This window comes from Vipera ursinii (assembly GCF_947247035.1).
Source record: "Vipera ursinii genome assembly, chromosome: 15".
Taxonomy (NCBI): Eukaryota; Metazoa; Chordata; class Lepidosauria; order Squamata; family Viperidae; genus Vipera; species Vipera ursinii.
The window spans coordinates 2,514,914-2,541,082 of NC_139528.1; the positions used below are offsets into that span (position 1 = coordinate 2,514,914).

Here is a 26,169-nt window from a genome sequence, read left to right on the forward strand (position 1 = left end):
TTCCCTCTCTCCCAAAATTCAAAGTGAAGCAGTTTAAACAAAAGGCTGGCTCTTATATTGTCAGGCAGATGGGGGGGGTTAGGGGGCAGGGAGGGGGCTAGCAAGAAACTCCAAGGTGTGTGATGATGTTTATGGGAAAGAAAGCTAGGAAGGCACAGCTGAAGGCAGAATTAACACTCTTAAGTTGAGGTCTGCCTGTATGTGAAAAGTTTGGCGCGCCGGAAACCGAAAGCATTTTTGTTTTTAACCTTTCAAAAATGGCCAGCTGAATTCAGACGGCGCAAGGTTGCCAACTTACCACTTCGGCCCAGTAAGGGAGCATCACTCTCTGATCGTCCAAAATTATCAGCTCGATGCCCTTGTAGCTGCTGTTGGCTAAAGCCGGGCCCAAATCTTCGGCAATAAAATCTCGCTGGTGCTCCGGGGAGAATCCGAGGCATTGGAACGGGTAGAAGATAATGTCGCCGGCTGTGGGCTCGTTGCCGGCCGTTATAGCCCAGAAAGTCAAATTATACTTGGCATATTCATCCAGGAATCTGGGTGAGGAAGATGAAAGGGGGGGAGAGTTTAATTGGCTGGATCCAGTACTTGAGGGGCTGCCCCAAAGAAGAGGGGGGGTCAGCCTCTCTTCCAAAGCGCCTGAAGGCAGGACAAGAAGCCACGGATGGAAACTGATCAAGGAGAGAAGCAACCTAGAACGAAAGAGGATTTTCCTGACAGTGAGAACGATTAGCCAGTGGAACGACTTGCCTCCAGAAGTTGTGGGTGCTCCAATATTGGAGGTTCTCAAGAAGAGATTGGATAGCCATTGGTGTGAAGTGGTAGTCTCCTGCTTGAGCAGGCGGTTGGACTAGAAGATCTCTAAGGTCCCTTCCAACTGTTGTTCTACTATTCTTTTTCTTTCCTTCCTTCCTTCCTTCCTTCCTTCCTTCCTTCCTTCCTTCCTTCCTTCCTTCCTCCCTCCCTCCCTCCCTCCCTCCCTCCCTCCCTCCACCCTTCTCCATCACTGGAGGCTTTCAAGAAGAGCTTGGACAGCTATTTGTCTGAAGTGGCATAGAGTCTCCTGCTTGAGCAGGCAGGGGGTTGAACTAGATGACCTCCAAGGTCCCTCCCAACTCTGCTATGCTCTTCAAGCGTACTCCTTGGCTGCGCACCCGTCGCGGAGAACCGTCAGCCAGGATCTTCATCAGAGCGATGAAGCAAACTCACCTCGGTCCCGGCTGGAAATAGATGGGCAAAAAAATGGCAAAAGAGATTTGGGAGCCTGCTTGAGGCCTTGCTGGACCGGAAGACGGGGTTACCTGATAAAATAGTTGGCCCAGGTCTTGTGGTATCTGTCGCCCGGTTGCCCCTTGAGGGTCCCCCGGCCGGTCATGGCACCGTTGGTTTTCATCCAGACAGGAGAGGTCCAGGGACTGGCGTAGAGGGACAGGGGCCGAGGAGCCACGGCTTGCGCTTGTTGCAGAATTGGGATCTAATGTGGGGGGGGGAGACAAAGCGTCCTTTCACCTGTGCACCAAGCTCAATTTTATTTAATCTCATTGCAATTCCAAATCCCCTGAGCCTCACTTCCTCCCCTCAGCTCCTAGATGCTCTCCCGTTACACATTCAATTTAGCTCTTCCCATAAAAAGGAGAGGTTGAGACTCTGGAAAGAGTGCAGAGAAGAGCAACAAAGGTGATCAGAGGCTAAAACATATATTTAATTTATTTATTTTATTACATTTATTTACCGCCCTTTCCCCAATTCCAGCAACCATATAAAAAATGGTTGCTGGAATTGGGGATGTCCAGTTTAATGAAGAGAAGGACGGGGGGGGGGAGGCGGGGGAACAGGATAGCAGCGTTCCAGTATCTCAGGGGCTGCCCCAAAGAAGAGGCAGTCAAGCTATTCTCCAAAGCGCCTGAAGGCAGGACAAGAAGCAACAATGGATGAAATCTCATCAACCTGGTCCTTAAAATCAAAATAAAACAGAAAGCTGACACGCTGATTGATTTCATTTTATTTCCGGTGTGTGTGTGTGTGTGTGTGTGTTTTGCATGGCCACCCCTCTTAAACACCCTCCCTGCATCAAGAAATCCAGCCCCCACATTGGCGGTGGCCAATGTAAAAAATAAAATTGAACGATAACGTTGAAAGAAATAAAATTAAAATCCCATTGCATCTTTGCCTGGGACGCTGGTCTTATCCGCAGGGATGGTGTGTTTTAGGACCAACAGGGTCTTTCTGGGAACGGATCTGGACTTGCGGCGGGGGGTGGGGGTGGGGTGTCCCCATATTCCTGTATTTCTGCCGATGGTTGAGGACCCACCTTCATTTTGATATCTTCATCTGTTAGGCTGAAGTTCTTCAGGTCGAAATCGTTCTCCACGTCCGCGTAGGTGTACAGCCTCACGGAAAAATCGCAGCTCGCCATGGGCACCCGGACCAAAGTATACTCGATCCCTGTGTTCAAAAACGCAACGAAAGACTCGGCTGAATTCCACCTCCCCAGTCAAGCCAGACCCTGGGGGAGGGGGGGATGATGGGAGCTGTAGTCCACGCAGCAGAGGAGGGAATACAAAGGAAACATGCATTTCAGCACCTCGGACAACGCCTCTAGACTTAGCCAATAAGGACTTGGTTTTCAGCAACCTCTTAGAAGTAGCCCTCCATTTACAACACTCTTCATTTAGCGACCGATCAACGTTACCACGGGACTGAAAAAAAAGTGCATTATGGGTGGTCCTCAACCTAAAACCCCTTTTCAGCATCCTGACAGTCGTGTGATCAATATTCAGGTACCTGGCAATCCCACGTTTATGACGGTCCCAACGCCTCGGGGGTCGTGTAATCTCCGTTTGCATTCTTCCTGGCCAGCTTCCCACAAGCCAAGTCAATGGGGGTGGGGAAGCCGGATTCGTTTAACGACCGTGTGATTTACTTAACAACTGCAGTGGTTTGCTCAAGAACCTGCCCCATAAAAAGTCGTAAGCTCACCTTGCTTGGCAATAGAGACAACGGTGGTCATAAGTCAAGGACCCCCCCAGTAAATTTTGTGTCTGTCTTAGCTTCGCTCTGACAAAAGGACCAGTTGTCTAACTGGGACAACCTACTGGGAATTCTCAGCCACGCCAAGAAACTCCCTTTCACTGCCACTCGCCCACACAACGTGCTTAAATAACATTATTTAAGGTGGGATAATGGAAGGAATTACTGAATCAAAGGCGGGAATGGATAATAAAGGCGGGGAAGGAAGAGTTTTAAAACCCGGCTATTCTGTTTGACGTTACCCTGCGGGAAGACGGGCGGCCAACAATAAATAAATATAAGTCAGTCTATAAATGAATAAAAATTTACCTTCGGTGGAGAAATAAGATTTGAGCAGATTCCTCTGAGTTTTGGGCGACAAATTCAGGATGTTAATAGCAGCTGAATCAGTGAGAGCCCCGCCAAAGCCCTTGATTTTTTGATATTTCTGGGATGTCTTCAGCTTCAGAACCAGATTTTCTAAGTGAAAGGAAGAAAAGAGAGGGAGGAATTTTATTTTATTTTATTTTATTTTAAAAATCAGTTTTATACAGGACGGTGCTTCCCTATTGTCTTGCACGCCCACCTGGTTGTTAAATTTTTCTTCTGGCATTTGCATAACATGTTTAGCGTGTTTAGCTAAGTGATTCAGCTGCTGGGTTGGCACGAAACGGGTTGATCCTTCACCCCAAATTCAGATCAGATTAAAACTAAACAGGCCTAGTGTTTTTGTGGAGGTGGCTAAAGAGTGGCTTTGGATATTGAGAGGGACGGCATCTACGTTTAATACGTTAATAAATTAATAAACAGATTGCTGGGATTCTCTATATAGGGAATATGTATTCAATTTGTTTGGGATGAAAAGTTTTCCAAAGTGCCCAGAACTGGCCCAAAGTCAGCTGGCCAGAGGCAGAACTAGAATTCCCAGTCTCCTAGTGATTGGCCCAAAGTCATCAAGCCAGCTTTCATAGCTAAGGCAGGACTAGAACTCACTGTCTCCTAGTGATTGGCCCAAAGTCACTTGGACAGCTTTCATAGCTAAGGCAGGACTAGAATTCACAGTCTCCTGGTGATTCTCCTAAGGTCACCTAGCTGGCTTTCTCCTGGTTTCAAGCTTGGCACCTTAACCCCTAGACCAAATTGTCCCTCAGACCAGAATGAGGCATTGGGTCATCCAGGCCCACCTCGCAGGGTTCTTATGAGGACAAAAGGCAGCGAAAGCCTACTACATTTCACCTTGTCCTGGTTTTCTTGGGGTAAAAACGTACTTCTGGCCTCACCCTTCTCAAGAGGGTCATCCAGCAGCAGCCCCTCACTGCGTTCCACACGGTGTCCGGCTTTGTTGCTTTCATACTTAACAAAAGACCCCAGGTCAGGGAGAGTGATGGGCTCAAACGTGTCACAATAATCGGCCCCACATTCACACACCAAGGAGCCGTGCCCGAAATTTCTGGGAGAACACGGCCGTCCACCTGGGAAAAAGGAAAGGAAAGGAAAGGAAAGGAAAGGAAAGGAAAGGAAAGGAAAGGAAAGGAAAGGAAAGGAAAGGAAAGGAAAGGAAAGGAAGAAAGAAAGAAAGAAAGAAAGAAAGAAAGAAAGAAAGAAAGAAAGAAAGAAAGAAAGAAAGAAAGAAAAATTAATTTGGCTTGATAACAGTGACGAAACCAGTCTAATAGTTTCTTAGACATTTTCTTAGGCTTCTGTTTTTCTGACTAGCAGAACTAGAACTCACCATCTCCTGGCGATTGGCCCAAAGTCACCCAATCAGCTTTCATGCCTAAGGAGGGACTAGAACTCAGAATGTCCCAGTGATTGGCCCAAAACCACCCAACCAGCTTCCATGCCAAGACAGGACTTGAACACACCACCTCCTGGCTCCTAGACCTTCACCCTCCAGTCTAGACAGTGCTAATTTGTTATGTTTTCCCTGCATCCCCGGATGTTCTCTAGAAGACAGCTAGACTGCCTCTAGAGGTGGAGGCTCTCTTCCCGTTTACTGAAACTGCAAAACTGAAAGCTTTGGGGCACATTTTGCAAGTGAATTAATTGTGCAAAGCAAAACAACCCACAGGACTTGCCGGCACTTGCTGATTTTACACACTTACCTGTCGGGACACAACTCAGCTGCCGAAGCCACAAAGCCACAAAGAAAAATTGAAGAGCCAGACAAGACATGGCTGCGAACCCCAAGATTTGATAAAGGCCAGGTCCTTAAAATCAAAATAAAACAGAAAGTTGACACGCTGATTGATTTCATTTTGTTTCCAGTGTGTGTGTGTGTGTGTGTGTGTGTGTGTGTGTTTTGCACGGCCACCCCTCTTAAACACCCTCCCTGCATCAAGAAATCCAGCCCCCACCCCACCGCCAATGTAAAAAATAAAATTGAACGATAACGTTGAAAGAAATAAAATTAAAATCCCATTGCATCTTTGCCTGGGACGCTGGTCTTATCCGCAGGGATGGTGTGTTTTAGGACCAAGCCAGACACACACACCCCACTCAAAAAAAAAAAAAAAAAACAGGCAGGTTTTGGGACCCTTCGGAGCTGTACAGCAGGCAAAAAAGCAGGAGAAATAAAATGAAGGACTTGGAGGAGGAAGAGAAGGAATTTAAGAGAAAAAAATCTCCTTGCAAAGAGACAAGGTTTTCATAGATAATTTCAGGATATTTCTGAGTGTGTGTGTGTGTGGGTGTGGGTGTCTGGTGCCTTCAAGGTGTGTTGGACAAGCAGCCTGTCTTGTTGCTTACAAGGGCACCGGGGAAAAAAAATGGCTTGTGTCTATTTTTCACACTTACGACCCTTTACATCCTCAAAATTCAGACGCTTGGCAACTGACTCGTATTTTATGACGGTTGCAGGGTCCCCCTTTTGCGACCGTGTGATAAGCAAAGTCAGTGGGGAAGCTGGATTTACTTAACAGCCGCGTTGCTAACTAAGCAACCGCAGTGGTTCACTGGAAAACTGTGGCAAATCAAGGTCGTACAATGGGGGAAAACTCACATCATGTCAGGAATGGGCTGAGGACTACCTGTAACCCCACAAAACAGCCTGAAAACTGTCGGAAAGCCATTTTCCTGAACAGGCAGAAAGACCAGATTCAAAATAAGAGACTTGATGACCCCCAAATTAGAAAGCCAGCAGGCAAACTTCTCTTCTGCACTTTGGAGAGGAATTCAAGAGGCTAGCCCTCTTTGGGGGATGCTGAGTTACCGAAGAAAGCGCGCAGTCAAGCCAAATCCGCAGTTAAATCTAGTTTTATTTATTCAGGCTCAGCCAGAGTTTTCCAAACGGCTTTCAGCTCTCCCTGAAAAAAAAATAAAATCCAATCTGGACTCTTTTTACCTACCCTCCTGGGACAATAGCTTTCCCCTAAAGATGAAATAAGACGCTAGTCCTCATGATTCCATGCAAGAGAAGGATCGTTCAATCTCTGGATTCCCAGCAAGATGGACAGCTTCCCCAGCCCTCCTTAAAACATCAAATCTGATGTGTTAAGCCGGCAAAGAGCAAGCGTTCTTGCTCTTGTGATTCAAAGATTCTAGTCCTCATGGATCAAGGGAGAAAAAAAAAAGGGAAGCCCTGAATGCTCCTGGTTAAATTAAAGCATTCATTGCCCTGCAGAACGTTGCCTGCTTAATTGGAGAAATTAAACCAGGTTCAGGTCGGTTTAAAAAAACGGGTTTTATTGGGAGGGCCACCCCAAGAACCCCCAAATTAAAGGAAGCAAATCTACCACCAGCTGTGATGCCAAACCATTCAGACAACTGCAGAGCCCCCCAAAGCAGGGCAGGAAAAGAATCAAACCTCTCTTTGTCGCAGACAAAGGTAGACTGCTCCTGAATATGGAGGTTTCCCCAGATGCAGCTTCCCACTCTGGAAAGAAAAACGGAGAGGGAATTCGCGCGCACACACACACACAAACACACACACACACACACACCTTTTCCCCCGGCACTCACCTCTCTCCCCAGCTCCGAAAAAGGGTCCTCTGTACAGGAGAGCATCCAAAGCTGATCTCTCGAGTCTTCACACTGCAGGAAACACCTGTCGTAAGATCTCAGCTGGCTAGTTCAGCAGGAAAATCTGCTTTTTTCCTTCAGGGATGAATGCTTGATTTCTCTGGGAATCGGCGGCTGGATTTTGCAAGAGGACCCACCCAGGGTGGAGAGCCAGATAATCCATCCAGACTCTCCAGAAAGAGACGCTGATGCTCAGTTGGAGGTTTTATGCAAAACCGTCTCCCATGAACTGCATCGGTTTGCAATTCAAAGCAGATAAAATCTGTGGGAAGGAAGGAGTGGGGCAGGGGGGGGAAATCGGGATTGTTCTGGGCTGCTTTCGGTCAATGTTCCGTTAAAATAAAAAGTACGGTTCTAGTCCCTCTGGTGGGGAATGAGAGAAGGGGAGCCGAAGAGTGGTGGTGGTGGGGAATTCTCTCGGAGGCCTTTTATTTTAAAAATAAAAGCTAAAATTTGCAGATTTCGTCTGGCAGATGATAATAATAGAATAGAATAGAATAGAATAGAATAGAATAGAATAGAATAGAATAGAATAGAATAGAATAGAATAGAATAGAATAGAATAGAATAGAATAGAATAGAGTTGGGTTAGATGACCTCCAAGGTCCCTTCCAACTTTATTATTATGAATAGAATAGAATAGAATAGAACTGGAAGGGACCTGGGAGGTTTTCTAGTCCAGCCCCCTGCTCAAGCAGGCGAAACTATCCCATCTCAGACAAGTGACTGTCCAGTCTCTTCTTAAAAACCTCCAGTGATTTGACTTTGACAGATAAAGCATGACTTCGAAACCTTACGAAATCGTTCTGCAGGGCTTGTGCGTCTTTTGCGATTGTTCCTACCGATGCAAAAAAAAAATTCAGCTACGTTTGCTTTATTCCTTTAATTGCATCGTGTCTGCTAAATTTAATTGCCTTCCCCTAAATGTAACCAGTAGTTACGTTCGGCTGTACAGCTAAGACTTACAACCATTTCTTTAGTGGCGCTTTGAAGTTAAAATGGCGCTTGAAAAAAAAGGGACTGACAACCAGGTCCTCTCGATCACGACCGTCGTGGCATGTGACCCGTTCAAAAGTAATTACGATGGTTGCAGCATTTGGCAATTTAGGATTTGTGGACTTCAACTCCCACAATCCCCCAGTCAGCAGACTGGCAAGCTGCCAAATGGCTAAGAATTCTGGGAGTTGAAGTTCACCCACCTTTAAAATCCTCAAATTTGGAAAATGTTGTTCTAGAAGAATTCAGAGTACAATAACCTTCCTAGCAATCTGGAAAACTCTGGGATTAAATAAATAAATAAATAAATAAATAAATAAATAAATAAATAAATAAATCACCCATGTGTTTGTTAATTAGGGCAGCCATTTTGAAGTAGCCCTTTCAAAAGGTTAAAAAAAAGTAAAAATCTAATCTCATAACTGAGTGGTTGAAAGCTCATCTAAGAGGTTGGCAGAAAACTCCTATAAAATTATTATTATTAATAATAATGCTGTTAATTATTAAGATATGGCAACAGTCAAATATAATGAGTCAACCTTGAGCCTGGTGGGACTCGAACCTGCACTAATTGCAGGCAGCCGGTGTTACTTAAGGAGGCATTAGCCCACTGCTCCACCAAGTGGGAATCAGAGATCATACATAGACCAGCCAATTTGCCTGTGGGGATAAGGATGCTTTGTTAAGGAGTGACACATTTTCTACCTAATCTCTTATGGACTAGCCACCTTTTGAAATTCTGTTGATTTTTGAGACTGCAGCACCCCCTGGAGGCCAAAGCATATAGCAATTAGGTTACCTTTTGGTGCCTTTAAATCCGTCCTGACTGTGTTGCAGTTGTTAAATGACGTGATTTATGACCGTGACTTATTTTTATGATCTCTTTGCCAGGATTGTTAAGTCAATCCCTCCCGTTGCTAAGTGGATCATGCCATCATTAAATGAATCGGGCTTCCCCCGTTGACTTTGCTCGTTGGAAGCCGGCTTGCAAAGGGTGATCACAGGACCGTGGGACGCCGCAAACATCATAAACGCACACTGGCTGCCAATTGTGAGGATAGAGGGATGGTTATAAGTGCTCAAAAATCACATTATGGTACCATCATAGTTTTTACTGGCCGCTAAATGAATCCTCATAAGTTGAGGACTGATTGTATTGTCTAATAAGCTAAGGGTGGCCGATATAGAAATATCCAATCCCATCCCTACAACTATTTTTTCCGAACTGGCTTTTACAGAGCCAGGAGAGAGGTTATCTGAATTCATATTTGATGCTCAATAAATTAAGGCCGAGACATAGGGGGAGTAGGAAAAAGTTGTAAGCAGGGCTTTTTTTGTCATAGAACGCTCAGAACAGAGTTCCGGCACCTTTTTGGGGTGGAACCCTGTAGGGTAGGCAAGGCGGGTTGTATGACATGTGTGAGTTCTGGCACCTTTTTCTTTTACAAAAAAGCACTGGTTGTAGGATAGGAAGTTGTTCAATCCCAGTCTGATTGGTTCCAGATCAAGGATCTCTGGGGACCTTACACTTCATTCCAGGAAGGAGGGTGCATGTGTGAATGCAGACTGCAGACTTCATATTAGTCCCAGGTGTCCCGTTTCAGGCCTTAAAACTACACAAACACACAGTAGCTAGGCCAGGAAAGTCATTTACTCAAGGTTGAGCAGATAGCAGCAGACTAGGAAATAGCAATCAACACATTAAAGCTTTCCGAAGTACATTCGCTTTCAATAGGAGTGCGCAAGAAGAGTATTCAAAATCCAGTCCAAAGTTCAGAGAGCCAAATCAGATTTGTCAGGCAGTCCAAAGGTCAGGATATTTCTGGAATCACAAACGGAAACGCACAAATGACATGCTAGAGAACAGGAAACCAAATGAGGAATACGGTTAAATCATATTTATCAATCTTTTAATTAAGACAGCTACTCCCTTCCTTGGCAAGGAGCCTCACTCAGCATCATCGCTCTGCTCACTACTCTACCGTCCAAGTGATTGGAGGCTGAGCATCATCATTAGACTACTCCAGCTGTTGTGATTGTGACTGCGTTGTATCAACCAAGTCTGGTTTAGCTGGAGCGGCTTCTTCAATGTGTGAGTTGTAAGCTGTGACATAAGGTCTCTTCTCTGCAAGGCCTGCCGTTCCTGAGCAAGAGGCAAATTCCCTTACCCATCTCCGGACCTCAACGGTGCCTCCTCCAGAGGTAGGTTTGGATGGAGTAACCTCTCGCCCGGTCTTTCAGGTGACCCACCTGATTGTCTGAGATAGTAAAAGGAATATCGAAAAACCAGCTGAAAATAAAAGAGGAGAAATTCTAGTCAAGGGGGATGTGAAAGATTTCTACTTTCAGACTTGCAAAATTCTGTTAATGTAGCCTTACAATAAAGTACAGACTTAGAACGATTCCTTTAATGATCCGTTCAAAGTTACAATGGCGCTGAAAAAAATGTGACTTAGGACCGTTTTTCAGGCTTACAGCCTTTGCAGCATAAACACGTGATCAGGCGATCAAAATTCAGATACTGGCCAACTGGTCCATCTTTATAACCTTGGCTGTGTTCCCAGGATCATGTGATCCCCTTTGACGACCCTCGGACAAGCAAAGTCGATGGGGAAGGAAACCCTATGCCATTTCAGACAAATGGCTGTCCAGTCTCTTCCTAAAGACTTCCAGTGTTGGAGCATTCACCGCTTCTGGAGACAGGTGGTTCCACTGGTTAACTGTTCTGTCAGGAAGTTTCTCCTTAGCTCTAGGTTGCTAATCTCCTTGACTAATTTCCATCCCTTGCTTCTTGTCCTGCCCTCAGGAGCTGTGGAGAATAGCTTGACTCCCTCTTCTTTGTGGCAGCCCCTGAGAGATTGCAACACTGCCATCATGTCCGTATTTCTTTCTCTGTCTGTTACGCAGCTGTGGGCTGCTCCGTCTCTTCTCTAATTGTTCTCCCTTTTTCCATCTCCCTAAACTTCACACCAGGGACCTTATCTAGCCCACAACATTCCCAATTTGGGGTCCCTTTCCTCCTGCACTTACTCGTTCAGCACCACGACCACCGCAACGCCATCGGGCCGCAGGAAAGCTGAGGTCTTCAACTGACAGAGGTGAAACAAACAGTTGGAGGTGAATCCAACTCGCACGGAGCCTTCAGGAATGAATTTGCTGGGCAGAAGAGAGAAGACGTTAGCCGATACCACCGGACAGAGGTCAGTACTGTACCTTAATCCAATTCCACAAACTTTTAAACATAAAACTGTCTGCTTCCCTCCATCACTTCCTCGGCAGCCTGCGGAATTCCCTGCCACTGGATAAGACGCTATAAAATTAGCATCTTTATTACTCTTTTGCTCGTTCTCCTCTTCCTCAACCCCTTGCAAAACCATCTCGGTTGAGTTTACCTGAAATGTCCCAGGTGATAGAACATGGGCTGTTTGTAGAATTCATCCTTAAGGGGGTTCACAATGATGGGACTATCCACAGGGTTGTCCACCCAGTTGGGACCCCCTTCCATGTCGAGAGCCAAGTTCCAGTCAATCCACCCTGTGACGAAGTGGTTGAGATTCTGCAGAGACCAAAGCGTGGGCGGCTTTACCGGTTGCACTACAGCCCCACAACCCTTCCCTTTGCATGGCAGGGGAGAAAAAAAAAAGACATTTCTGGGTTGAGCAAAATCTGAAAGAGACCACAGTCTGTCTTGGAGTCAACGGAAAACTAGAGAGCGAAAGTTCTCTAAAGATCAAAATTTGCCTGCAGAGGTTGTGGGTGCTCCAACACTGGAGGTTTTCAAGAAAAGATTGGACAATTATTTGTCTGAAAGTGGATAGTGCTTCCTGCTTGAGCAGGGGGTTGGACTAGAAGACCTCTAAGGTCCCTTCCAATTATTCTCTTATCATCAAGCCCAACGTGGTCTAAGGCAGAGTTTTGGTTAACTGACTCAGCTTCCCAAAGGCACTACCTTTGTGAGGGGTGAGGGGTGACATGATAGCAGTGTTCCAATATCTCAGGGGCTGCCCCAAAGAAGAGGGAGTCAAGCTGTTCTCCAAAGCACCTGAAGGCAGGACAAGAAGCAACGGATGAAAACTAGTCAAGGAGAGAAGCAACCTGGAACTAAGGAGAAACTTCCTGACAGTGAGAACAATTAACCAGTGGAACAACCTGCCTCCAGAAGCAGTGAATGCTCCGACACTGGAAGTTTTTAAGAAGAGACTGGACAGCCATTTGTCTGAAATGGTATAGGGTTTCCTGCCTGAGCACATGACCTCCAAGGTCCCTTCCAACTTCTTCTTCTTCTTCTTCTTCTTCTTCTTCTTCTTCTTCTTCTTCTTCTTCTTCTTCTTCTTCTTCTTCTTCTTCTTCTTCTTCTTCTTCTTATTATTATTATTATTATTATTATTATTATTATTATTATTATTATTATTATTACCACATCCTTTGAAGGACAAGAAACTCTAAGACATGTGGATAAGTCACCTTGCCTCTCTTGTCATCAAAGAGATAAAACTTTTGGTCGTAAAAGGGGCTATCTTACCGTCAGGATATTCCTGCTGTAATAGGTGCCTCTCTCCCAACTTCCCAGGATGACCTTTGCATCCCAGTCGAGGTAACCATTGCAAGCTTCTGTGTAGAGCAGAAAGAAATTGGGGTAGAGGCGATGCGTAACGTCTAAAGTGGGTCCAGGTGGGGTGACGAAGTCCATGTACCAATGGATGCCAATTCCGGATACGAAGGCCGCGGCGGTACTATTGCCTATCACCTGACAGGCAACAAAGGGAGGGAAGGAGAGCGTCAATACGTTGTAGTATAGATCCGTCCTACAGTTTGAAGACCGGCTGAACCCTACCTGCTTGGCCCAGTTTGGCAAGTGACACCTCCCGTCATCAAGGATGAGGAGGTGAGTGTCTGTGTGGCGGCTGGCGGCAAGGGCAGGGCCCAAGTCCTTAATAATAAAGTCCCGTTGATGTTGCGGTGAAAAATAATTGGTTGGAAAGTCTTCCCTACTTATGAAAAGGGCAGTGATTGGTTCATTCTGAGAGCTGAGTGCCCAGAACGTAATATTGTTTTCGGCGTACACGTCTAGGAACCTAAACCCAAGACACAGAAGGTTGCAATAATGTTAGTTTTAGCATTTGTCGGGAAAAGAAAATATTTCACGCCCCGTGTATTTGGGAAGAAAACCCTATCTCCCAGCTCTCTAGCCGACCAAGAGGGGTGCGAAGACTTACGAAGGCAAAGGAGCCTCAAATTTCTCTTGTGAAGTTAGACATTTGTTCGATGAGTTTTGCCCCATTTTGCGACCTCTGTTACTGCAGTTGATAAGTCAGTAACCCAGTTGTGAAGTGAATCGGTCTCCCCCATTGACTGTGCTTGTCAGAAGGTTGGAAAAGGGGATCACGTGACCTCCCGGGACACTGGAACATGCCAGTTGCCAAGGCTGAATTTTGATGATGTGACCATGAGGATGGTTTGGCTCCCAGAATTCCCTAGCCAGAATCTGGCTGGGAAATTCTGGGAGTTGAAATTTGCTCATCTTAAAGTTGCCATGTTTGAAAAATCTCACAGAATTCCCCAGACAGATGCTGGCTAGGGAATTCTGGGACTTGTTATCCATCCTTCTTAAAGTTGCCATGTTTGGGAAACCCCCCCCCCCCAAAAAAAAACACTGGACTATATCATCCAGAATTCCCCAGACCAGGGGTCGGCAACCTCGGCTCTTTTATGACTCGTGGACTTCAACTCCCAGAATTCCTGAGCCAGAATAGCTGGCTCAGGAATTCTGGGAGTTGAAGTCCACGAGTCATAAAAGAGCCGAGGTTGCCGACCCCTGGCGTAGCTGATTGAGCATAAACGTATTTCCCCCGTTGGTTACTTTTTCACTCAGAACTGAGCCGAAAGACAATCCCTAACAACTGGGTTGTAAATAGGTTCGGCTAGGGCAGGGGTAGGCAACCTTGGCTCTTTTATGACTTGTGGACTTCAACTCCCAGAATTCCTGAGCCAGCTGTGCTGGTTCAGGAATTCTGGGAGTTGAAGTCCACGAGTCATAAAAGAGCCAAGGTTGCCTACCCCTGCCCCAGACAGATGCTGGCTAGGGAATTCCGGGATTTGTTATCCATCCTTCTTAAAGTTGCCAAGTTGGAAAAAACTGAACTACATCTCCCAGAATCCCACAGCCAGACCCTGGCTAGGGACTTCTGGGAGTTGCAGTCCACCCTTCTTAAAGTTGCCAAGATTGAGACATATTGCTCTGGAGGATGGGAGCAAGGATTGTAATAAATAAATCGATGAAAATGCAATAGGATCAGCTTGGAAATATCCCACTATTACTCAGGAGCAGGGTGGGAGACAGAGATGGAACGATGCTTCTCCGTGCATGTTGTCCCACTGATTTCTTAATCTTTATCTACAGGGATTTTCAAGAACATTTGCCTGTGGGTGGGGCCAGATCGTGATTTCGGGTGGAGTTTGAGAAGGGCTGAAGAGACGTGGTGGCTCAGCGGGTTAGGATGCTGAGCTTGTCGATCAGAAGGTTGGCAGTTTGGCGGGTCGAATCCTGAGTGCCGCGTAGCAGAGTGAGCGCCTGTTACTCGTCCCAGCTTCTGCCAACCTAGCAGTTCGAAAGCATGTCAAAATGCAAGTAGAAAAATAGGGACCGCTCCGGTGGGAAAGTAACAGCGTTCCGTGCACCTTTGGTGTCTACTCATGCCGGCCACGTGACCATGGAGACGTCCTCGGACAAGCGCTGGCTCTTCGGCTTTGAAACGGAGATGAGCACCGGCCCGTAGAGTCGGAAATGACTAGCACACATGTGCAGGGGAACCTTTACCTTTACCTTTTACCTTGAGAAGGGGTGGAGCCAAGAAGTAGGTGGGGCTTGGATAGGGGAGGAGCCTGCTAAATTCAGAGTTTAAGAAGAAACTCCTAGGCAGGATGAGATGGAAAAAGTGTTATTACCTGATAAAGTAGTTGGCCAAGGTCTTGTGGTAGCGGTCACCTGGTTTTCCCTTTATCCTGGATTTGCCTAGAACCTGGTTGTTGACCCTTAGCCAGCCAGGACTGGTCCAAGGGCTGCAGACCAGGGAGAGGGGTCTCTCGGCGTGTGCCATGATACGATGGAGCAATGGGATCTGTTGAGAGAGACCACAACTGTCTCCGGGGATGGCCTCATCAACGCTCAACAAGAGCGTTCACACGACCTCCTTGTGGGTTTATTGACGTCGACCGTGTTAAACCCAGAACTTTGCGGTCGAATTCTGACCGTTGCATTGTAGCAGTCGTGAAGTGGTTACTTTTTTTTTTTTTGCGATGGATGTTAGGCAAACCCAACAATCCAAAGTATGGAAGCAGAGGTCACAACTGGGAATGCAGCGGCCAGTAAATGAAGGTGGCAGTCGTGGGATCTCACTGTTTGCTACGGCCGAGAGCAGAAAATGTGGGCACGTGACCGTGGGGTACTGCAAACGACTGTAAATTTCGCTTTGTTGCTAAGAGCCTAAGTGTGATCACATGACCATGGAGAGGGTGTAGGAATTTCAAAAATGGGTTGAAAGTCCCCTTTTTCAGGTAGGTCATGACTTCAAGTGGTCCATAAGCAACTGATTGTAAATCAAGGACTATCTATATGAAGTAGAGTAGAGTAGAGTAGAATAGAGTAGAATAGAATAGAATAGAATAGAATAGAATAGAATAGAATAGAATAGAATAGAATAGAATAGAATAGAATAGAATAGAATAGAATAGAATAGAATAGAATCTGGAAGGGACCTTGGAGGTCTTCTAGTCCAGCCCCCCGCTGAAGCAGGAGAACGTATACCATCTTTCCTTTACCCTCTGCAGCCTCTTTTCCTCTTCTGCCACGCCTGATATTCGACAGTTAATATGATTCAGTGGGGCGGGGGGGGTTAGTTGTGGGGCAACCCAGGATCCATTTCTCCTTTGAGCCACAGAAGCTCTCTGGGCGATTTCCAGCTACTTTTGAAAGCCTGGACTGGAAAGCTGCCTTTGGGCATGGAGTAATTTGAGCTGGAAATTATACTAATGATTGTTGCTTCATTATGTCGTTAATCTAGTTACCAGGCCAGTTAAAGGGAGACATACAAACAAAGGGGAAGTTATGGTTTCTAAGATTTGGGGAAGGTATTTTGGCAAATTTGGACTAACGCACTAATTAGCCGATAACTCCATTTGGAAGAGGTTGTAGAAGAGGGAGTTTGTAAGGTTGAACTGTGGGGTGCTCTCTGAGCTTGGTTGGACTAGATGACCTCCAAGGTCCCTTCCAACTTCTTCTTCTTCTTCTTCTTCTTCTTCTTCTTCTTCTTCTTCTTATTATTATTATTATTATTATTATTATTATTATTATTATTATTATTATTATTATTATTATTATTTCCTTGCAGACATTTTATTACCCAACTTGTCTCAGTTTAGTTGTTTTCTTGCAGACATTTCATTAATCAACTAGGTAACATCATCAGGGCTAGAAGGGAAAGGGGTTTGCAAGGAGGAGGAGGAGGAGGAGGAGGAGGAGGATGTGGTGGAGGAGGAGGAGGAGGAATCTGAGCTTGGTGGCTTCCTTGCAGACATTTCACGACCCAGCTACATCTCCAATTGGTGTGCAAGGAGAACACTGTTTTCAGCTGCACAGCAGAAACAAGCCTGCAACACAACCTGGGACTCCCCAGTGGGTGGGTGTTAAGTCTCGCCAAACTCACCCTAAGTTCGGTGTCTTCGGGGGCCAGCTCAAAACACTTGAGTTCAAAGTCATCCACGCAGCGGTCAGCGTAACTGTACGGCCGCGTGGAAAAGTCGGAGCACCCCATGGGAAAACGGATCAAATTGTACTCCAGTCCTGCAAAAGTGGGGGAGAGAAGGGAAGAAATTCTGGTCTTCCAGGATTCTAATTTTCACAGTCAAAAAAAAAAGAAGAAATAAAGGATACAAGACATACATGTACACAGAAAAAAAAGAAACGGACAGTGCCACCAGTCCCATCTCATCAAGGCGGTTCTTCGTCAGAAGTCATCTTATTCCTTCTCCCTCCCCTTGCTTTTTCCTTTCCTGCTATGCCTTTCAGTGGAGCCGTTGTCGTTATCTTTTCCTTGAATTGCTCCCTTCCCCAGGTAGGTTTCCATTCTTGAATACTCCACGTATCAATCGAAGAAATTAGAAAAACAGAACCCAGCTTGTTATTGTGTTTTTTTCCCCCTCAACGAACGTTGGTTCATAAAGTCAGTAAAACAAGCTTTAAAAACAAAATACTTTCTGGATTGTTCATGCCGTTCTGCTTTTAAACGCAGCCTAACCCTTCCGGTTTTAATCCTTGCCTTAAGAAATACAGAGCCTCAGGATTACTAGCTTTCCCTGAGCTGCTAGACTTCATCCAGCGGCTCATTCCCAAATTTGCTCACCTTCTTCAGAGAAGTAAGACCGGAGTAGGTGGTTTTGGGCTGCATAAGACAAATTCAGGATGTTAATGGCCGCAGAGTCGGTGAGCGACCCGCCAAAGCCTTTGATGTATTGGTACTGAACGGAGGGATTGTAGGCGTAGAGGATCCCGGCTGAGATGAAAGAATGAACAGAATTACACAGAGTTGGGAGGGACCTTGTAGGTCATCTAGTCCAACCCCCTCCCCAGGTTTACCTGAAGCGCCTGGGCTGGCATCTATTTGCCCTTGGCTTCGCTCCAAGCGTTGGCCGTCCCTGCTGGTTGTGTACTTGACAAAGCTGCCGACGTCGGGGAGGCAGACAGGCTCCACCGTGTCGCAATACGTTGCGTTGCAAACACACACCATCGCCTTTGAGCTGAGGAACTTAGGACTACAGGGTTGGCTTGCTAAAATCAAGCAAAAATGGAGAGAGAAAAAAAATGGGGGGGATTTAGACCCCGGCACAACGGAGCCCCGCCTACTTCTGCTTCCAGCTCCACCCACAGGAGGCTTCCCAAAGGCTGACCTCTGGCCTGGACCATCCCTTGGAGGATGAGGCACAGCACCCCCAAAGCATCACGTGTCCGCATGGCACCCCTCAAACACCAGACTCCCAGTTTTAGAGAACTTTGCCTGCAGGGGGAGGGGGAAAAAAGGATGCATTTTTTTCTGGGCATCATTTGCAAAGCTGTTAATTGATTCACGCAAGACTCTTGCAGCCCAGATCTATGCAAGGCGTAGCTCCCACCACCTCGATGGCTCTGCTATAAGGCTGGAGTCCAACAGAGAGAAAACACTATTTTATCTGCCAGATGCTCAGCTTTTTTCCCCATTCTGCGATCCTGAAATCACTTTTCCCCCCATTCTGCAATCCTGGAATCACTTTTTCCCATTTCTATGATCTTGAAATCACGTTTTCCCCCAGTCTACTCTCTTGAAATCACTTTTATTTTACGATTTTATCTGCCAGATGCTCACTTTTTTCCCCCATTCTGCGGTCCTGAAATCACTTTTTCCCCCATTCTGCAATCCTGGAATCACTTTTTTCCCCATTCTGTGGTCCGGAAATCACTTTTTCCCCCATTCTGCAGTCCTGAAATCACTTTTTCCCCCATTCTGCAGTCCTGAAATCACTTTTTCCCCCATTCTGCAATCCTAGAATCAGTTTTTCCCACATTCTGTGGTCCTGAAATCACTTTTTTCCCCATTCTGCGATCCTGGAATCATTTCCTCCCTATTCTGCGATCCTGGAATCATTTTCCCTCATTCTGCAATCCTGGAATCAGTTTTTCCCCCATTCGGCGGTCCTGGAATCAATTTTTTCCCCATTCTGCAGTCCTGAAATCACTTTTCCCCCCATTCTGCAATCCTGGAATCAGTTTTTCCCGCATTCTGCGGTCCTGAAATCACTTTTTTCCCCATTCTGCGATCCTGGAATCATTTCCTCCCTATTCTGCGATCCTGGAATCATTTTCCCCCATTCTGCAATCCTGGAATCAGTTTTTCCCCCATTCTGCGGTCCTGGAATCAATTTTTTCCCCATTCTGTGGTCCTGGAATCACTTTTCCCCCATTCTGCGATCCTGGAATCATTTTCCCCCATTCTGCGATCCTGGAATCATTTTCCCCCATTCTGCGATCCTGGAATCATTTTCCCCCATTCTGCGATCCTGGAATCATTTTTCCCCCATTCTAGGACCCTGAAATCACCACCCTGCCCCTTACCTGGCACCACAACAAACACAGGATTGTATGTTATTCCTACCTGTCAGACACTTTATTCCAGAGCTTGGAAAGCTGATGCTGGTTCCCAGGGAGAACAGAATAAGAATCAGGAGATCTCAGCTTCTGGCTCAACGTCTGAATGCTGGGACGGATGCCAACAGCTCCGGCAGCAGAATTTTATGGCACTCATCTGATATGAGAACTGGAAGTCCTTACCAGCTTGGCCAGAAAAAAGCAATTAAGAAATTTCCTTTGACTGTCAATTTGTACCTGGATGAAACTGAAGGAAGCTAGTCTTTCAGGAAAGAAATGGCAAACAGAAGCAGTGTCAGAAATTCCAGCGGAATGAAGCAGCAGAGAAGGATATGAGATTGCCCAAAAGTTCTCCGGGCAGTTGTTCCTCATAAGACACCACAAGTCAATTTTCTCCAGCAGGTTTAATGCTTCAAAGAGCTGAAAAAGAACAACCGTCTTCCTTAAAAGAGGATGAACACCTTCAAGATGACACTGGGTTCACATAGTTGTAATAACTTTTGCAAATTGCTGGTTAAATATTAGGAACCTTTAAAACGACACGTTTTATAATACCTGGTGAGTTTTCTTCCATTCTTAGCAAAGGAAGTTTTAAATACAAGTTTAAAGATTTATTTTTTTTAAAGGCGCTTTTTCTTTTAGAATAAACAGAAAAAGGGTGCTTGGGGCATGTATTTTGGAAAGCTGTAAAGATGGGTTTGAAATAAGATTTTGAAATTAATTGTAAGAAACGTTCTAGGAAAGAATTGTTGTTGATGAAAAATGTGACTTCGGACCGTTGTTCAGTTACAACCGTTGTAGCATCCCCGTGATCACATGATCAAAATCCAGATACTTGGCAACTTATTCATATTTATGACCATTTCTGTGTCCTAGAGAACCTTACTTTTGACTTACTAATCCAGAAGGCGGCAAATACTTTAATTTCAGACGTAATGAAGGATATTTGCGAACAACGGATGCAGAATTAATTTTAAGAACGTCTTGTCATTATAGATAAGCTAAGCTTGAAAGATGCTGTGGAAGAAGAACAGATTTTACCAGGCCAAAACCAAGGCTGATCTGAAAGTGGATTTCAAAAATGACATGGAGAAACGAGGCTACATTTACATATGCAAATGAAACTGGCTGATGTTTTAATAATCCAAGGGGTAGGCAAATAAGAAACCAGACAATCAGCTTGACTGTCTTTCCTATGCTGGATTTGCAAAAGAGGCTTGTTAAAGCTCTGAAGGTAATTTCGTGAGAGAGAAGAAGAAGAAGGAGGAGGAGGAGGAGGAGGAGGAGGAGGAGGAAAGAAAGAAAGAAAGAAAGAAAGAAAGAAAGAAAGAAAGAAAGAAGAAAGAAAGAAAGAAAGAAAGAAAGAAAGAAAGAAAGAAAGAAAGAAAGAAAGAAAGAAAGAAAGAAAGAAACTCCGTCGCTGGAGGTTTTTAAGAAAAGACTAGACAGTCACTTGTCTGAGATGGCAAAGGATCTCCTACTTGACCTGGGGGCTGGACTAGAAGACCTCCAAGGTCCCTTCCAGCTTCTATTCTATTCTATTCTATTCTATTCTATTCTATTCTATTCTATTCTATTCTATTCTATTCTATTCTATTCTATTCTATTCTATTCTATTCTATTCTCCATTCCATTCCATTCTCTCTTTATTCTATTCTGTTCTGTTCTATCTATTTTCCATTCCATTCCATTCCATTTTATTCTATTCTATTCTTTCTGTATTCTCTATTCTATTCTATTCTATTCTATTCTATTCTATTCTATTCTATTCTATTCTATTCTAGTCTAGTCTAGTCTAGTCTAGTCTATTCTAGTCTAGTCTAGTCTAGTCTAGTCTAGTCTAGTCTAGTCTAGTCTGTGGGTTTATTTGATCAAAGTGAAAAGTTTTGGTTTGATCAAGATTACAATGAGACCAAGAAGTCCAGAGATTAGAAGTGAGTTTGGAAATCAACTTTGTGTCACTTTTCCATATCTGCTAGGCATCCTTTTCCAGTAGTCCTCGGCTTACAGCTGTTTGCAGTGATTCACTTAATAGCCGTCATAAAATTAAACTGCATCTCTTTTGACCAACCACCTTGCTTAGTAACAAAAATTCTGGACCCAGTCCTAGTTGTAAATCAAACTTTATAAAAGTTTTCTCCCTCTCGGCTTAAAATCTACCTTAATATTTGTAAAGGAGGGGAAAAAATGACGACCCAGATTGTTGGGGGCAATAAGCTGACTTTGTAATAATGCCGCTTGGGGCCCCCCGAAAGCCCTAATAAGCAGGCATATACATAGAATGAAGTTTATTGCTAAGCACATTGATTTGTGCTTCTTAGATTGTAAGCCGCCCTGAGTCTTCGGAGAAGGGCGGGATATAAATGGGATTTTTTTAAAAAAGGAGAATATAGCATCAGAAGCTACCTCTTAGAGGCCAGAATCGAGTCAGCCTTCAAAGGGGGTGGGTGGGTGGGGGAGAAACGCTCTGAGTCACTTATAATTGTCAAATACACAAAGGAACTCAGGAATAGCCACAAATGAAATTAAAGTTTATTAGCTAACCTCTTATTCATAGGAAGCTTCAGCACATCGCAACTCATCTTTTTTCTTTTTTAAAAAAAGTTATTACTAAAACGTGTAAAAGCCGGTGTTTTTCAAACCTGGCAACTTTAAGATGGGTGGACTTCAGCTCCCAGAATTCCCCAACTAACATGCCGGCTAGGGAATCCTGCGAGTTGAAGTCCACAAGTCATAAAAGGGCCAAGTTTGAAGACCCCTGCTGTAGGATGAGGCTGTTAAGGACTGACAAGTTTCAAGGACATTCTGTACATGTGGACTAGCAACTTTTCGAAATTCTGTTGATTCTTGAGACTGCAGCTGCCCCCTGCAGGCCAAAGAATAGAGCAATTTGTTTTTCGTTTCGTCCTTTCAGATCGCTGCTGACTCTGTTTGCCGCTGTAAATGTGAGGACTGGTTATGAATCACTTTTTAAATACCGTCATCATTTCTACTGGTCGCTAAATGAACCATCGTAAGTTGAGGACTAATTGTATTGCCTCATAAGCTAAGGGTGGCCAATGTACAAATGTCCAATCCCAGTCTGACTGGTTCCAGATCAAGGATCTTTGGGGACTCTACATTTTGTTCCAGGAAGGGGAGTGCATGTGTGAATGCGGATGTAAGAAGAATTATTAATCCAAGGTGTCTCATTTCAGGCCTTAAAATTACACAAACACACAGTGGCTAGGTCAGGAAAGCCATTTACTCAAGGTTGAGCAGATAGCAGCAGACTAAGGAAGAAACAGCAACCAACACATTAAAGCTTGCTAAAGTAGATTCGCTGTCAACATGACTGCGCAGAAGAGCAATCAAAATCCAGTCCAAGCTTCAGAGAGCCAAGTCAGATTCGTCAGACAGTCCAAAGTTCAGGGTTTCAGGAACTACAAGCGGAAACGCACGAATGACATGCGACCAGAAGTGGAATATGGTTAAATCATAATAAATATCAATCTTTCTTTTAATTAAGGCAGCTATGCCTTTGCTTGGCAAAAAGCCTCACTGAGCATCATTCCTCTGCTCACTACTCTACCATCCAAGCAATTGGAGGCTGAGCTTCATCATTGGACTGCTCCATCTGTTGTGACTGTGTTGTATCAAGCAAGTCTGAGGTTCCACTGGTTTAGCTGGTGTGGGCTGTGACACAAGCTCTCTTCTTGACAGAGCCTGCCGTTCCTGAGTGAGAAGCGGATTTCCGCGCGGTCCTTAAGATAACCCACCTGATCGTCTGAGATAGTGAAAGGAATATCAACAAACCAGCTGTAAAGACAGGAGAAATTCTAGTCAAGGGAGACGTGAGAGATTTCTACTTTCAGACTTGCAAGGTTGTGTTAATGTAGCCTTACAACAGAGTAGAATTAGCTTATCTGGGTGGGTTTCCTGTCTGGCTTGCCTGGGAAGGCTGACTTCAATTTTGCAAGTCTGGAAGGACAAATCTCCCGGTGTCTCTTTTACAGACTTTGAAACTAGGGAAGGATTCTTCTGATTTTCTTTCTCCGTCCATTATGCAGCTCTGGGCTACTTTGTCTCTTATCTAATTGCTTTCTCTTTCTCCATCTCCCGAAACTTCATGCCCACAACATTCCCAACTTGGGGTCCGTTTTCTCCTGCACTTACTCGTTCAGCACCACGACCACCGCAACGCCATCAGGCCGCAGGAAAGCTGAGGTCTTCAACTGACAGCTGTCAAACAAGCAATTGGTGGTGAATCCAACTCGCACGGAGCCTTCAGGAATGAATTTGCTGGGCAGAAGAGAGAAGACGTTAGCCGATACCACCGGACAGAGGTCAGTACTGTACCTTAATCCAATTCCAGAAACTATTAAAAATAAAACTGTCTGCTTCCCTCCATCATTTCCTCGTCAGCCTGCGGAATTCCCTGCCACTGGATAAGACGCTATAAAATTAGCATCTTTATTACTCTTTTGCTCGTTCTCCTCTTCCTCAACCCCTTGCAAAACCATCTCGGCTGAGTTTACCTGAAATGTCCCAGGTGATAGAACATGGGCTGTTTGTAGAATTCATCCTTAAGGGGGTTCACAATGATGGGACTATCCACAGGGTTGTCCACCCAGTTGGGACCCCCTTCCATGTCGAGAGCCAAGTTCCAGTCAATCCACCCTGTGACGAAGTGGTTGAGATTCTGCAGAGACCAAAGCGTGGGCGGCTTTACCGGTTGCACTACAGCCCCACAACCCTTCCCTTTGCATGGCAGGGGAGAAAAAAAAGAGAGACATTTCTGGGCTGAGCAAAATCTGAAAGAAGCAAACTTCAGATCAAGGTTTGTTTTGGAGTCATGGAAAACTAGAAAGGGAAGGTTTGTCTAAAATTTGCCTCCAGAAGTTGTGGGTGCTCCAAGAAATTGAACAGCCACTTGTTTGAAATGGGATCGTGTTTCCTGCTTGAGCAGGGGGTTGGACTAGAAGACCTCCACGGTCCCTTCCAACTCTGTTGTTCTGTTGTTCTATTATTTTGCTATTCCCTTCCTTCCTTCCTTCCTTCCTTCCTTCCTTCCTTCCTTCCTTCCTTCCTTCCTTCCTTCCTTCCTTCTCTCCTTCCTTCCTTCCTTCCTTCCTCACGACTGGAGGTTTTCAAGAAGAGATTGGACAACCATTTTTCTGAAATGGGATCGTGTTTCCTGCTTGAGCAGGGGGTTGGACTAGAAGACCTCCACGGTCCCTTCCAACTCTTGTTGTTCTGTTGTTCTGTTCTTATTCTAGGACAGTTTTGTTTAAGTGGCTCAGCTTCCCAAAGACGCTACGACACCCTTTGAAGGACGAGGAATTGAAAAGACGTGTGGATAACTCGTCCATCCCTACCTCTCTTATCGTCAAAGAGGCAAACCTTCGGTCGTAAAAGCGGCTACCTTACCGTCAGGATATTCCTGCTGTAATAGGTGCCTCTCTCCCAACTTCCCAGGGCGACCTTCACAGACAAAGGCAGAAAGCCATTGCAAGCTTCTGTGTAGAGCAGAAAGAAATCGGGGTAGAGGCGATGCGTAACGTCTAACGTGGGTTCAGGTGGGGTGACGAGGTCCGTGTACCAATGGATGCCAATTCCGGATACGAAGGCAGCGGCGGTACTATTGCCTATCACCTGTCAGGCAACAAAGGGTGGGAAGGAGAGCGTCAATACATTCAGTCTACAACGTACAACAGTTCATTTAATGGCTGTTCAAAGTTACAACACTGCTAAAAAAAATGACTTATATGACCGTTTTTCACACTTACGACCATGGATCAAAATTCAGACGCTTGGCTACTGACTCAAAGTTATGAGGGTTGCAGTGTCCTGGGGTCACGCGATCCCCTTTTGCGACCTTCTCACCAGCAAATGGGGAAGCCAGATTCACTCAACCATCGTGTGAGTCACTTAAGGACCAATTCACTTAACAACCATGGCAGGAAGCGTCATGAAATGGGGCAAACCAACTTAACCGTTGTCTCATTTAGCAATGGAAATTTTTACCACCATGGCAAAAAAAAAAAAAAAAGATGGGGGCGGGATGCTGCTCACTCACTTGTGGATTTGCCTAGTAATGGAAATTCTGGTCCTGACCAATCCTTGTAAGTCGAGGACCATCTGCCGTAGGGTAGGTGCGTCCTACACTTGGAAACCTACCTGGCTGGCCCAGTATGGCAAGCTAATCCTCTGGTCATCATAAATGATGAGGTGAACACCAGCATGGCGGCTGGCGGCGAAGGCGGGGCCCAAGTCCTCAATGATAAAGTCGCGTTGATGTTGGTGTGAGAAATGATTGACTGGAAAGTCTTCCCGAGGTACGAAAATGCCATACATTGGTTCATTCTGAGAGCTTAATGCCCAGAAAGTAATATTATTTTTTGCATACTCATCCAGGAACCTAGATTCAAATAAAGAACATTGCAATAATGTTAGTTTAGCATGCTGTTTTTTTGGCATGGAAAACAAAATAATATTTCAAGCCCCTTGTATATTTTTTTGAAAAGCCTTAACCTTAATCCTAAACCACTAAGGCCTAACCCTTACCTATGACCCCCTTACCTTTGACCCCTTGACCTTTGACCCCCCATCCTTTGGCCTTTGACACTGGCCCTAGACCCTTGGCCGTAGACCCTATTTAGAGTGTTGGCAACTTTGAACCCATGACCTTTGACCTTACCCTCTGGCCTTTGACCCTCTGGCCTTTCATCTCCTGGACCCTGGCCCTAGACCTAACCCCAGCTGACCCCCTGACCTTTGACCCCTACACCCAGACCTTCCAACCTTTCACCCCTTGACCTTCGATTCCAGGATGGATTACCTTTGACCCTTTGACCTTTGGGGGCCCATGACCTTTGGCCCTTGACTCCATGACCATTGACCCCATGACCTGTGGCCTTTGAACCCCTGGACCCTGGCCCTTTATCTACAGGGGTTTTTCAAGAACATTTGCCTGTGGGTGGCGCCAGATC

At 45.4% G+C, this 26,169-nt stretch overlaps 2 protein-coding genes across 2 annotated transcripts in view; both read right to left on the bottom strand.

Moving 5' to 3' along the window:
• Positions 1 to 26,169, bottom strand: part of LOC310647022 (uncharacterized protein) — a gene marked incomplete at its 5' end in the record, with an annotated part of 33,050 nt that overhangs the window by 3,287 nt on the left and 3,594 nt on the right. Inside the window, 10 exons of the mRNA XM_083373946.1 lie at positions 299 to 536; positions 1,302 to 1,474; positions 2,312 to 2,445; positions 3,340 to 3,489; positions 4,290 to 4,654; positions 10,217 to 10,315; positions 23,354 to 23,479; positions 23,716 to 23,879; positions 24,608 to 24,832; positions 25,358 to 25,598. Coding sequence (XP_083230072.1) covers positions 299 to 536; positions 1,302 to 1,474; positions 2,312 to 2,445; positions 3,340 to 3,489; positions 4,290 to 4,654; positions 10,217 to 10,315; positions 23,354 to 23,479; positions 23,716 to 23,879; positions 24,608 to 24,832; positions 25,358 to 25,598 — 1,915 coding nt within the window. The remainder of the gene's footprint in view (positions 1 to 298; positions 537 to 1,301; positions 1,475 to 2,311; positions 2,446 to 3,339; positions 3,490 to 4,289; positions 4,655 to 10,216; positions 10,316 to 23,353; positions 23,480 to 23,715; positions 23,880 to 24,607; positions 24,833 to 25,357; positions 25,599 to 26,169) is intronic.
• On the bottom strand, positions 12,932 to 19,307 carry LOC310647136 (lysosomal acid glucosylceramidase-like). Its single transcript, XM_083374121.1, has 6 exons — positions 19,206 to 19,307; positions 17,968 to 18,074; positions 17,657 to 17,848; positions 17,424 to 17,573; positions 16,728 to 16,864; positions 12,932 to 13,100 (listed from the first exon to the last, which is right to left on the bottom strand). The coding sequence occupies exons 2-6, from the start codon at positions 18,029 to 18,031 to the stop codon at positions 13,041 to 13,043; spliced, it is 603 nt and encodes a 200-aa protein (XP_083230247.1). The 5' UTR covers positions 18,032 to 18,074; positions 19,206 to 19,307; the 3' UTR covers positions 12,932 to 13,040.